The sequence below is a fragment of the Lates calcarifer genome, linkage group LG1, assembly GCF_001640805.2.
Source record: "Lates calcarifer isolate ASB-BC8 linkage group LG1, TLL_Latcal_v3, whole genome shotgun sequence".
NCBI lineage: Eukaryota > Metazoa > Chordata > Actinopteri > Centropomidae > Lates > Lates calcarifer.
In genome coordinates this window covers 25,245,423-25,259,401 of record NC_066833.1, presented here as the reverse complement: position 1 = coordinate 25,259,401, position 13,979 = coordinate 25,245,423, and the positions used below count along the sequence as shown (strand labels likewise).

The 13,979-nt window shown below is 41.5% G+C and overlaps 1 protein-coding gene across 1 annotated transcript in view; it reads left to right on the top strand.

The window, feature by feature from the left end:
* Positions 1-13,400, top strand: part of hecw2a (HECT, C2 and WW domain containing E3 ubiquitin protein ligase 2a) — a 36,876-nt gene extending 23,476 nt beyond the window's left edge. Inside the window, 14 exon segments of the mRNA XM_018678648.2 lie at positions 199-301; positions 410-506; positions 742-825; positions 977-1,059; positions 2,021-2,141; positions 3,033-3,146; positions 4,254-4,406; positions 5,288-5,386; positions 6,404-6,533; positions 6,646-6,792; positions 7,935-8,049; positions 8,908-8,993; positions 9,264-9,376; positions 10,053-13,400. Coding sequence (XP_018534164.1) covers positions 199-301; positions 410-506; positions 742-825; positions 977-1,059; positions 2,021-2,141; positions 3,033-3,146; positions 4,254-4,406; positions 5,288-5,386; positions 6,404-6,533; positions 6,646-6,792; positions 7,935-8,049; positions 8,908-8,993; positions 9,264-9,376; positions 10,053-10,164 — 1,557 coding nt within the window. The 3' untranslated portion in view covers positions 10,165-13,400.
* Positions 13,401-13,979: the final 579 nt, after the last annotated feature.

Sequence of the window (13,979 nt, the reverse complement as noted above, 5' to 3'; positions counted from 1 at the left end):
AGATAGATAGATAGATAGATAGATAGATAGATAGATAGATAGATAGATAGATTATGATAATGATAGAATGTAAAACTTTTAAGTACCCAAAGTCAAAGAGGTAGAGTTAAGGTTGGCTTTTGCTGATGACTGGCAGGTGGATCGATCGGTCCCAGAACTAGGATGCGACCTGAACTGTAGTGCTTCCTTTTGTCACAGGTAGTGGACGACTCTCGCCAAACCAACCCGCCCGTCATGCCCCGCCCCTCCAGCACCTTCAGCGGCTCCAGTCGCAGTCAGTACCACGACGTGGTGCCCGTGGGTGAGTCAGGCAGAATCGCGCCTACACATGCATAGGTACAAGCATTAAGTGTGAACAAACACAAGACACAGAGCGTGCACTCCTAATTCCCTCATCTCATTCCTCCAGCCTACAATGACAAGATTGTGGCGTTTCTACGGCAACCCAACATCTTTGAGATACTGCAGGAAAGGCAACCTGAGCTTGCCAGGAACCACTCGCTCAAGTACGTCTCTGATTCTCTCTCTCTGTCCCTTCCTCTGTTTTCTCTCTTTCAGTGCTTCCCTTTTTTTTTACTCTCCGCCTCTCTCCTCCCCTCTAGCCTTGCTCACCTCCAGTGCCTCCATTATCATCATCATCATCATCAGTCAACCTGAACACACAGTTAACCTTTAATCCTAATGGATTGTGCCAGTTTACCCTCTGACGTGTGTGTGTGTGTGTGTGTGTGTGTTTTTCAGGGAGAAGGTGCAGTTTATTCGCAGTGAGGGAGTCAACGGGCTGGCTCGTCTCTCTAGTGACGCCGACCTCGTCATGCTGCTGAGGTAGGGTCCTGTCCTTGTGAGTTCGTGTGGGGTGTGGGCGACTGCTTATTGGTTGCTTGTGAAAATTAGCGCCAGTTGGCTCCACCACTTCCAATGCAAGTCTTAGTTCCCGTTTTATCCACCTCTGCTAAAGCTATACTGTTCTTCCCAGCTTATTTGAAGAGGAGGTGATGTCATACGTGCCCCCGTTACTCCACCCAGGTTACTGCATCTCCTCGCCTCAGAGCTCCCCTGGTAGGTCTCTGTCTCACTCTGTCTGCATTACTTCAACCACAGCAGCTTTATTGGCACGATACACCATTTCTCACCTTTATTAAATTCTTACCTGTTATGAAATTTGACACTTTTCACCATGAGATTTGGTTTACATTGTCTTACTACACAAAAGAAACACTTTCATAGTACCTTCAGATATAACATAACTTGATGTCAGGCTAAAATAAAACATGAATACACTAACATTCATTAGACATAAATGTCCAGTCACACTTATAAGTGATCTCAGTCACATTTGTACCTACCTGAAAGCCTGAGAACTGCCATGTGTACTTGTCGAATTGTCAGTTTTGTAAAGTTAAATACATTGTCAGGTGAAACCTCACTAATTGCAACCTTGAAAAGGGCACAGTTTGAGTATGTTGTCCCTTCAGATGAGTCAATAAGTTAACTAGTTAACTCATGTAGTCTATTTCCAATACAACGCACACACCGGTATCGACGTCTTTTGCGTGGCTCATCCGTCACTGTTCATCTACTTCTGCCTGACCTTCTGTTTACACTCTGCACCTCCTTTTTCTAATCTTATAGGGTTTAACCAAATTGCAGACATTTGGATACAGTAGTCGAGATAAAAGCTGTGAGCTGGAAAAACAGGTTCACAGTTTCTGTATTTTTCTCTGAAATGAATGAATGAATAAAGCTACAGCAGTCTGATGCAAAATAACAATCCAGGATTAACCTGCATACAGTACTTTCATTTCTCAGACTCTGCACTCATTCAGGCTTTACCCAATTTCTGCTTGGGATCATTAAAATTTTATTTTATCTCAATCTCCCTATATCTGTTTTTACCCATCTCTGCCCCTTTTTTTATTGTCTGTCTCTAACTTCTCTGACTGTTAGTTTATATTTTCTCCCCCTTTCTCTTTCTTCCTGTGCCTTTTTTCTCTCCCTCTCTCTCTCATTTATATCTCAGGCACTCAGCGAGCCAATGCCCGCGCTCCTGCTCCATATAAGAGAGATTTTGAGGCTAAACTGAGGAACTTCTATCGAAAGCTGGAGACCAAGGGTTATGGCCAAGGACCAGGGAAAGTCAAGTATGTTTAAATGCTGCAAATTAACTTTAGCGTCACCCTTTACCGTCATGTCACCGTGGCATTAGACTTGATTTGAACTTTCCAGTATTAAAGGATAAGTCTGTAAATATTTCATATTTTTATTGTTGTCAACAAATCCCATGACAACCCAAACCTAACAATGAACTGATCCTACTAACAAGTACTGTGTGTGTATCTAAAGCCTGATATATCTTAAAATTAATATCTTTTAAATTAAAAACACGTCAGTGAACCACACTGTTGCTCTAGGTGATGTGTTCCTTCATAACCACATACTCTTGTTTATTTTGACTCAATCCCACACACACTATCCTGCTACCCAAAATACTTATGAGAGCACCAAAATGCGGCTAAATCTGCAGATGAAGATGGTCCCCAACAAAGGCAATCTGTTTGCACTGTTTGCTAAAAATTACTGTGCCCAGCTGTTTAAAAAAGTAACAACCCTTTAAAAAATGTAACTCTATATTTTATTCATGACTTGTTTTTATGTCCCCTTTAGGAACGCAGCACTGACTTCTGTCTTTTCATGGGATTTGCTGACACTAAGAAATGTTATGTTTCATCCGTCAGCAGTGTTTTAACCTGCATAACATAACATCAACTTTTCCAATGTTAACACTTCACATCTACTTACTATCATTAGCATGACTGCTCAACAGATAGTACCCTTAACTTTAAACCCAAAACTGAAGTATTTTCTAAAATGCAAAAGAATCTAACTGAACAACTAACACTGTATGACTTTATACAAAGTAAAATGTCGATATAAACAGTGCCACCATTGTTCACGATAGGTCGAATAGTATTGTGTGCATATAACAGTGTGTGTGTGTGTGTACTTCTGTGTGTGTGTGTGTGTGCTCTCAGGCTGATCATACGCAGAGACCACCTTCTGGAGGATGCCTTCAACCAGATCATGTGCTACTCCCGTAAAGACCTGCAGAGGAGTAAACTCTATGTCAGCTTCGTAGGCGAGGATGGGTGAGAAAGACGTATTTCATCCCCACTTCATTTCCTTATCAGGCTGTCAAAGTGTGAAATGTGTGTACATGCTAAACGTAACTGATCCAGGTGAGCTTTACCGAGCATTCAATTCAGTTCAATTCAGTTTTATTTATAGAGCGCCAAATCACAACAAAAGTCATCTCAGGGCACTTTGCATATAGAGCAGGTCTAGACCGTACCCTTTATATTACACAGAGATAGACCCAACAAATCCCACCATGAGCAAGCACTAGGCGACAGTGGCAAGGAAAAACTTCCTTTTAAGAGGCAGAAACCTCGAGCAGAACCGGACTCAGTGTGGACATAAAATGAATGTAAAGTGATACCAATAATACGGTGGTAATAATGATAGTAGTGATAAAGTAGTAATTACAAAAGTAGCAGTACTAGTAATTTCTAATTATAGCAGCGGGTGTTGAGAGGAGTTGTCGGAGCAGCAGGAGACTTGTCATCACAGATCAGACTCTACAGCTCCAGAGGCAGAAATACCTGCAGAAAGAGACAGAAGAGGAGAGAGAGACGGAAGAGCACACTACTAGAGGGGAGATATTGTTAGTAACAGTCAGCACGTCAGCACACAGAGCATTCATTCTTACCTTAAGCTTCACAACTTATAATTACTCACACATTTTGATAACATCCCAGTAATTCCACAGTCTTTTGGTGAATGAGCAGCTGGGGCAAGTGGGCGGGAAAAAAAAACCACACAAAACATTTTCACATCAATAGGTAGTTAGTATAAACAAACAAGCTCTTTACAGAAATGATTGACAGTTTCTCTGTTTTTGTGTTGTGTTTTTGTACATGGTGCAATGACTGATAATATATACCTTGCTATGAGTTAATTGTATAATCCTGTATCCTTTTTTTGTTGCAAACACCCAAGGGCCAATGACTGTGGGGGTGTATCTTTGCTGAAACAACAACTAGCTCTCCAGATACACCAAAACCTAATATATCCAATGTACATTGTTCCATTACAGGCTTTCTGAGACTGCACAGTAATTACTGAAGAACATTCACTGACTCCTTTTCTTACTGACGTGTATATGCCGTATGTGTGTCATGATATTTGTTTTGCAGATTGGACTACAGTGGGCCCTCCAGAGAGTTTTTCTTCTTGGTGTCCAGAGAACTGTTCAACCCGTACTACGGCCTGTTTGAATATTCAGCCAATGACACATACACTGTCCAGATCAGCCCCATGTCTGCCTTTGTAGACAACCACCATGAGTGGTGAGGTTTACGTTTATTTATGGGTCTATGCACTGTACCCACAACATCTACCTGTCTGCCTGTCCATCGTACGTTTGTTGAAGCTACACTTGCTGCTGTGCTGACTGGAAAGTGTTCATCGTTGTCTGCTCTCGCTGCTGTTGTGTGCTGATCCCAAAATAGAAGCAATTTGCGGGATGCTGTGCGGAAATTTGGATCAGCACTGTGTGGCTCACCAGTCAATTTCACCTCAGTGACAGTGATTGGATGGACGGGTGGATGGATGAATGGTTGGATAGATGGATGATCAGACTGATGAGAGGATGGGCAGATAACTAGACTGGAAAATCATAATGTCATAGGTTGGATGAAGACGATAACAGATGTGGGTATTTAAGACTGTTAAATACGTCATGGAGGAAACAACTGCACATAAGCTGACTAATTTCACTAATTAAAAATAAGTTATTAAAGAAGTTTTAAGAAGAATAACCCCCTGCATTTGGTGATAAGATAAGATAAGATAAGATAAGATAAGATAAGATAAGATAAGATAAGATAATCCTTTATTAGTCCCACAGTGGGAAAATTTACATTGTTGCAGCAGCAGATAAAATTTAAGTGATTGAAAAAATTAGAAAGACATAAATACAAGTAAGGGCAAAAATAAAAACAAGATAAGGTTATAAAAATATACACAACAGTATAAACATGACAATGTAATAAAAAATATTAACAGAAGAGCAATATACAACTTTATACATAGACAGAAAGTGAACTAAATACAGATATTGCACATTTGAAATGATCAAAGCAGGCCACATCACTTACTGTGAAAGATGTTTTGAAGATTCATGGTGCTGGTGCACTGTACTCACCTGTGTTTCCTCTTCTGTGTCCAGGTTTCGCTTCAGTGGGCGTATCCTGGGGCTGGCTCTCGTCCATCAGTACCTGCTGGATGCCTTCTTCACCCGACCCTTCTACAAGGGGCTTCTTCGCATGTAAGTCCCTTTGCCTGCCTTCCCATTCCACATAATTTGCAGGGCACCAGCACTTCTAATTAGACCCCCCAACCCCACCCTACCCCACCCACTTACTGTAAGATGTTAGAATATCAGATCCTCCCAGCCAGCAGCTGGCTGAGTTTCCTATCAGCAGGAGCAGCACCATTATTAATAGCTTTGTCCAAACAATTTAAAATCCTGCCAAATGTCTCTGCTAAGGGTTAGATGACAGATGTTTATGTAATAATAAGGGTTCTTAACCCCATCAGCAAAATGGATCCTTTCTTGGCTCCGCCATCACTGCACAGATAAGCATTTATCAAAGAGATGGATTTCAAATTCTAATAAAAATCATATAGTTTCTAAATACAACAAATGCTGCTTTACAGAGGAATATTCAGAAAATGATGCTATAAGATACCTTGAGTTTTTGATTTGCTGTAGATCTTTACTAATAATCAGCATTTTTAGTTCTTACAGTGTAAAAAATAATCCAGGTCCTTGCTGTCTGTACTTTTCATGGTGCAGGTTTTACCAAAATGTAAAAAAAAAAAAAAAAAAAAAATGTATAAGCTAAGAAAAATCCAGCTATAAACAGCTACCTCACTGTATCCATAGCAACATACTTTCTTTCACCCGAGGCACGGTGAAAACAGTAGTGGGGAAACTACCAAAATATATCAGCAGGTCAGTTAAATACATTCGCTGTGTGTTTCGCCAAATCCAAATCATCTCAATTTCAGCTCAAACATGTTGTGCTGTTGTGCAAATGTGCTTTGCCTTCTCCTTTTATTTATTATCAGTGTGTCTCTGTGTAAATGTGAATAACCCTATTTACTTGACTTGCACTTGAGTTACATCTGGGGAAAGCTGTCTTATGCTGTTATACATCAGGTAATTGACCTTCAACCTCCTCTCACAATCAGCTATGGTTTATGAGTGGGGCAATGGGTCAATACCGACTCACTGACTCCCTCTGTAAGCTCTGTGTAACCTCTGCCTGTGCTCATGCAGCCCATGTGACCTGAGCGACCTGGAGTTCCTGGATGAGGAGTTCCACCAGAGCCTTCAGTGGATGAAGGACAACGACATCGAAGACATGCTGGACCTCACCTTCACCGTCAATGAGGAGGTTTTTGGACAGGTAGATGAGTGATTGATTAAAATAAATCATCTTGATTTTATTAGATTTGTTTAAAATAAAAATAAATCTAGGGTCGAAGCTCAAGTCTCCCTGCCTGTCTGCGATTCTGCAGATTACGGAGAGAGAGCTGAAGCCGGGCGGGGCTGGTATCCCCGTGTCAGAGAAGAATAAGAAGGAGTACATTGAGCGAATGGTCAAGTGGCGTATCGAGAGAGGAGTGGCCCAGCAGACGGAGAGCCTGGTCCGAGGCTTTTATGAGGTACGGCACATTTTGTCAGTGTTTAGAGGTGTTACTGAGGCTACAAGCCTTTCTTAAATATGAAACAAGTAGGATTTTATGGCTTCAGAGCACACAAGAGCCATAAGATGCAGTGTGACAGGACTGTTGATCAATATCAGTGACGCAGTGTGGTTGCATCATTGCATCAGGTGATGAGATTTCCCTTTTTTTGACCAGTACAAACCCAGGATCGCGCACACACACACACACACACACACACACACACACACACACCCTCCCTCGTACTGACATCTGGCATTTTCAGTGGTGGACAATGATGCTTGGAGCAAACGACCGGTGTCACAATGCTTGTGATCAAGCCAAAAGAGCAAATGACAAAGCAGCATTGCATTTCAGAGAATGACAACGTGACATATTAGCTTTTTTACCAGAGGTTTGTTTTCAGTGTTAACTCTTGTTAGTCAGCTTACCTACCAGCAGGGAACTGTAGAGGGATAGAAATGAAATTGATAAATTAAAATACATGGCATAGATTATTTAGTAGCATCTTTTTCATGCCTGTTGTAATTCCAGTGAATGCACTGTAGTTACAGAATGTTTAGATTTTGTGCACTGCTCAGTTGTCAGTGTAAATACGTGTCCCATTCATGTCTGAGTGGTCTGTTCCAACTCTGAATAACAACAAGCTAAACCTGGTGTGTATTTGTACTTCAGAGAATGCAGTTAATAGTACAATGAATAACAGCAGGATCTGATAGCCCACAGTCCTACATGCTGTGAAAACCCAGCATGATAAAGTGAACCAGGACTGGAATGTAATCTGGACCAGTGCTTTATTCTTGTGTTTACATAACTAGTACAGATCCCACCTCTGCTAAAATCCCCGGTCTGGCAGGCTGACAGATTACTGGGTCCTGTGTTAGTTTATAGGCTCCAATTTGCTAAACAAAACAAATTCAGAATTTACTGTCAACAAACTGATGGAAGCTTTTTCCCCAGCAATGTTTATCCGTCTGCCACCTGTTTCACTGATGGTCTCCACAATACACATCTACTGCAACTGTGTTGTCTGACATATGTTGGAGAACTGTGATGAATGAATAGGCCCATACCATATGTTTATCCATGTGCTCATCAATTTTGTATGTGTTGTTTGTTAGGTGGTGGATGTGCGACTGGTGTCCGTGTTCGATGCCAGGGAGCTGGAGCTGGTGATTGCCGGCACGGCGGAGATCGACCTGGCAGACTGGAGGAACAACACAGAGTACAGAGGAGGTGTGTACGGCTGGAGGGAGGCAGAGATGTAGATGGCAGTGTTCGTGGCACGCTGACAGCAACGTGTGCAGCCAGTAAACCTCAAGTTTTTGAGCAGCGGGGGATTAGCTGCCTTGCTCTAGGGAACATCGGTGATAAGTAATCACTTAGGAGGGTTAAAGTGAGTGTGTGAGAAAAAATAAAGTAAATGACAAATGTAGATAACTTTTACAGGTCTAACCACCACAAGTGCAGGTGAACTTCTAGGATAACTTACTCCTACAAGATATAGTCCTGAGTGTAAGTTGTAAAGTTGATGTGTAAAAAGATGTATTACTCCCTTGAATTATTGCTGTTATTTTTTTTTTACTTATGTCACAGGAAAATAAATGGTGCTTCCTAATTTTGAAAAATAACTCAATTTCCTATATCACCATTGTACTAGGCTTTACTGTAATGTACTGTAAAATGAGCACTTGAAACTTTGGGGAATTACTGCTATTTAATTATTGTAATACATATTGTGTACAGTGCTGGTAAGTGCCAGTGTCCAAAGCATTTATAAGAGATCACATTAAAGGGCTTTTTAAGGGTCTGGCCAGTACATTTGAAAAGCCGCCAGCAGCCAGGGACTCAAGAGAACTCAACCTGACAATCCGCCATGAGTCAGTGTGAGGCTCTTTTAATAGAGGAATCGACTGAGACGAACAGAGCAGCTCCTGGCCATTAAACATTAAATAGCAGGGCCCATTCAAACATCACAGTGGAGGAATAGTAGGGTGGGAGATGGAGGAAGAGGAGAGGGACAGGGGACTAAAGATCTTATTTGTTATTCATCTGACTCATGCACCATCATCTTCTACCCCCCCACCCGTTCAGGTTACCACGACAACCACATAGTGATTCGCTGGTTCTGGGCAGCTGTGGAGAGATTCAACAATGAGCAGAGGCTGAGGCTGCTGCAGGTAGGGCACGTGGGTGACCGCATGCACGCAGGCTGCCCCCACGTGGAGGCTGGGTGTCCTGCAGGCGCTGCAGGAGTTGTGTTTACTGCTGTGAAAACTGTGCTTTTAGAGAGCTGATGCTACTTTAATTTCTGTTATAAAATTAGAAGTTTTCAGTGTTTAAATTCAGATAAATATATAGAACTGAAAATAATATCCATTTTAAGTCATTTAAAGGTGTTGTTTTCATACTCTGTGTGACCTTTTTTTGGGGGGCCTTCCTGTCTCCAGTTTGTGACAGGTACCTCCAGTATTCCTTATGAGGGTTTTGCCTCTCTACGGGGCAGTAATGGACCCCGCAGATTCTGTGTGGAGAAGTGGGGAAAAATCACCTCCTTACCCAGGTAGGATTACTGTCTAATAGGATGACTATCAACTAACTAATGGGATGAATATGTCATATTTTTCATTAATATAAATGACTAAACATTCTCTGCCAGGCATCTGTAAATTAGTCATACAAATGCTGTTAGCCTGTAATGTAATTCAGACATCTGACCTCATACAAATAAGACATCATCTGATCTCTTTGTTATTCTTCTTTTTTTTTTTTTTTTTTTTTTGGTCATTTGGAATCAGTGGATGAGGTAGAAATATTATAGTTCTCAAGCTTCTCAGCACCCACGAAGCTGCCACCTTGGTCTGATTTGTGATTTCAGTGGGTGCAGTTACCATTTTTAGCAGATTTTTAAGTAAAAGAGAGCAATAAAGTGGACATGTTATTAAGTTTGCTGTAATTTTTACACTATTTCCACCTCTAATAGGTGCATTGGTGGCTATTGTAAGAATTATTATATCATCAAACTATTCAAGTTTAAATTTTGGTGAAGGTGAAATTACAGTTAAATAAGTTCAATATCGTTATATTATTTGACATGTTACTTGAGGGTACAAATAAAATATTATTAATGCTAGGAAGGGGCTATATATTTATGTTAAGACTGATCTTTCACAGATGAGTTATCTTGACATCCATCTCATAATCTCTTCATCTCTTGATGTATGTTTCTGTCTCCGCAGGGCTCACACTTGCTTTAATCGTCTGGACCTCCCACCTTACCCCTCCTTCTCCATGCTCTACGAGAAGCTGGTCACTGCTGTAGAGGAAACGAGCACGTTCGGTTTGGAATAACCTCGTAAACAGCTCACGTCCAGGTCTAACACTCGAGACAGAGAACCAAACTGGAAATCCACTTTTCTCACTTTGGAGGGACATGGGAAATAAAACTAATATCCTCAAATGGCAACTACCCACCCATGGATAACTCTGCAATTTTTTTCCAACTGGCATTTTGTCACTCAGCGTGCAGGATTCGTTCCAATCCTCTGCCTTTCTCTCACATTTCTGACAGAGGTCGATCAAGTGGACACCCGTACGAAAGGCGCAGAATTGGAAAATAGTTTGAAAAGCTGTACAGTACAGTTTCTTGTTCCCTAAGCCACATGTGTGCTTTATCTCTTCAGTTAATGGCCTTGGTTACTGGATTTCTAGCATCTCCTCTTCTCTTCCTCCTCTTCCTCCAAGCTGCACCTCGGAGACAGCTGCTCTAAAACCACAAAGCTCCCTTCTCCCCTCCCTGGACCTCTAAACTGTGTCCTTCCTGCACTGGGGCTGCAGTGTTATAAACTATAACACACACACACACACACACACGCACACACACATACACCCTCATCACCTTTGCACAAAACAACACACAAATATGGGACATTTTGTTTTTATTGATGGTGCAAACCAGTGCCCCCCCCACCGCCCCCAAAGTTTTTTATCAGCATGGAAATATATGACATTTTAGACTTTTAACAGGATATTGACTGGTCCTCCCTGCCTGTCTGTCTGATAGCCGGAGATGCACTGGTGTGCACAAGTACTCACACACACAGATAAATAAACAGAAATCAGTTGTTCTAACACTAACAATACACAGTTTTGATTCCTGAATAAGCTAGGAACTGAGTCAGGAATCATCAGCAAGATATTTATGGACCCACTGTAATAATGACAGCAGGTTCTAGTCAGGACTGTTACCTTCAATACTACAACATCTGCGCTCTTATATGAACACAAAAGGTATACTCACCAGGGACACCCACTATCACAGACACATACGTACAATACTGCAGCATTAGCCTTGTACTTTCTTACAGTGTACCAGATGCACTCACTCCAGTGCAGTACACAGATACATTTACTGACACACTCCAGTCAGATAGAAACGCAGGGTTCCTGTCTTTCAAACTGTCCCACACATTCATCATGAGCAACAGATGCACTTTCTCAGACAGACAGATGACACCGGCTCGTAAGTATGACACGCAAGGTCCTTCTCGCTGATGTAATCGCCTCCCACCCAATGAAAGTGATGAATGTACCAAATCAGTGACTGAATGTATGAACCTCAAGCAACCCTGCTTCCCCCCCCACCCCCCCAGAGGAAAAACCTCACACAGGCTGAAGAGGAAACACAAAGCTGGAAGTGGAGGGAAAGGGAATCAAATGCGATGCAGTTGCTTGAGGGGACGAGGAGGCGCTTCGTTCGATGTTGGCACCAGATCAGGCCTTGTTCGCTGAAAAGACACAAACCTGGTGTCGCCCAGGTTCCCTGGTCAGGGTACAGTGGCGGGATTTTTTTTCTTTCTTTCTTTCTTTCTTTTTTTTCAGTGCCTCTTGGGCTTTCTTGACCATACAGTGAAATTTCTTAAGGGAAGCCATTTTATTTCCTTGTAGAAATTTGACCAGATTCATGTGTCTCACAAATCAAAGATGATGAAACTGAAGGAGCTGCGGTTAAAATCCCTGAACAGATATCAACACAAGGGGGCAGTAAGGTGTGCTGTCATTACTATGGCACTTTGAGAGCAGAAAAAAAACAGTGATGTGTCTTTACTGAATCACCTGACCAGGTGTGATAATGATGTTGTCAGGAACAAGCCCTAACCTTTAGGGCTGTATGGATATTGTACTTAAGAACTAATGGCATACAAGTCCATGACAGACAATAGTTTTGTCCTGAAAGCATGTGATAAAACATTTCTGTAACTCTTAAGTGCACAACCATAATCCCTAAGGACCCTTTCACTCTGTGTCACACACACTTCTACATGCACACAAATACACACACACACACACACACACACACACACACACACACACACACACACATACAAACACAGACATACTCATTTTCTATGGGGTGCATGCAAGATTACACCTACTGTACAGAGTCCCGTTGGAGCTAGACCACAGGGGCTGGAATAGTGGTAAAGAGCCCCACATGCGATGCGAGATGTGGAGGCCGACTTTCGTATCCCAGCCCCCCTCTCCCAGCCCAATACTGCATGCGGGATCTTCTTGGTCAGCTCTGTGAGCCACACCAAGGCAGAAACCCCCTAGATGGCGTTGTGTTATAGCTCGATATTGCATGCTGAACTAGTGCAACACACTGTCCTTACTAGCTTTTTTTGCATGAGGATATTGCTATCCATTCAGTAAAAGGGGGTGAGGGAGCTGGTTAAGTCGTGTCACTTTGGTTGTGGCGCTCACTTGAGGCATGCGGCCTTATGCTTACCTGGCACTGTCATACCTTGAGTGTGAAGCTCATGGGAAGAAGTTGTGGGAAATAGGTGCTTCAGTCAGTCTTAGTTTTAGCTCTGGGAATGGATGATGTGTGAATGCAGCAGCTCGTTTTCTCTATGACAGTGTAATGGCGAGTATCTCGGCAGCATGTTTCAAAAATGTTGTTAATTTCACATGTGCGCGTCTGCCTATCTTAGTAATAGGTCGATGGTTATGTCTCATTGCTCATGAATCAGTAATGAATCAATAGGGCTGTTTTGATTTTGTGAAACGTGAGAGCACATGTACGTGTACCATGTGTGCGGTCCTGTTTGTCTCTTTGTATATAACTGTATATGTATGTCTGTCCTGTTGTGTGTATAAATATATATTTTGCACCGAATGTACCAAAGGTTTGGGGCTTGCAAAATCAACCATTAGGCCTGCTCTCTATTTCAGTCTAACAAACACATCGCACTTCTGGCTTTTGCCACATCCTTACAGAGCATCACCTCACGTTTGCTTAAGGGGCAGATTTCTGGCATGGGCAAGCAACGCTTCACGTTAGGATATACATCACTTGGTCAGTTTGACATTTTCCATAATGAGGCTTTTCTGCAGCAGAAGACTGATAAGACTGATTACTTTCTTCACATCCAAGTGAAGACAGTTGCACCTCTCTTCTTTCCTAGTACATTTCTGACAGGACCCGGCTCCACTTTTCAGATTTCCACTCTATGCAAAGCTCCTGTATGTGTGTCTCCATTTCACCCCAATGATTGTAATAAAAGAGAACAAATGGCAAATTTTGATTAATGATACGTGACCCTTATTTATCAATTTCACAAATGTTGTACCAATTGAATGTGTAAAAAAAACTAAATGTATTATCTCAACAGTAGAGATAACAACTAATTTTATAACAAAATAGGGAAACTTCATCATCAAGCAATCTCTCTGTCTTCTTGATTAAACAGTCTTCTCCTAAACCCAAGGGTTTCACCTGTTCCAGCCAAATATATAAAAAATAAAGGAAAAGATAAATACGATAAGTGAAACTAACAAAATAAAAAATCTTAAAGATAATATTGATAAGAATATATTATATAATTCAATTATAAAACTATCCCTATGCATACTTTATACATTTGTAATGGTATGGTTCCATGAGAGATTGCAGGTTAAATGCTGAGGTCAGTGTGAAGCTTCTATTATCCTCCAGATGCTTTGCCAGATGTTAATAAATTTGCATGTGCACAGCGGATGGATTTGTATGGAGGTTCACTTCTAGCCAGGAAAAGAAAAACTAGATGAAATGTTAGAAATAACAAAAATAAAAAGATATTCACAGTAAATTAAAATCATAACATATTAAGCCATAATTGCCGTAT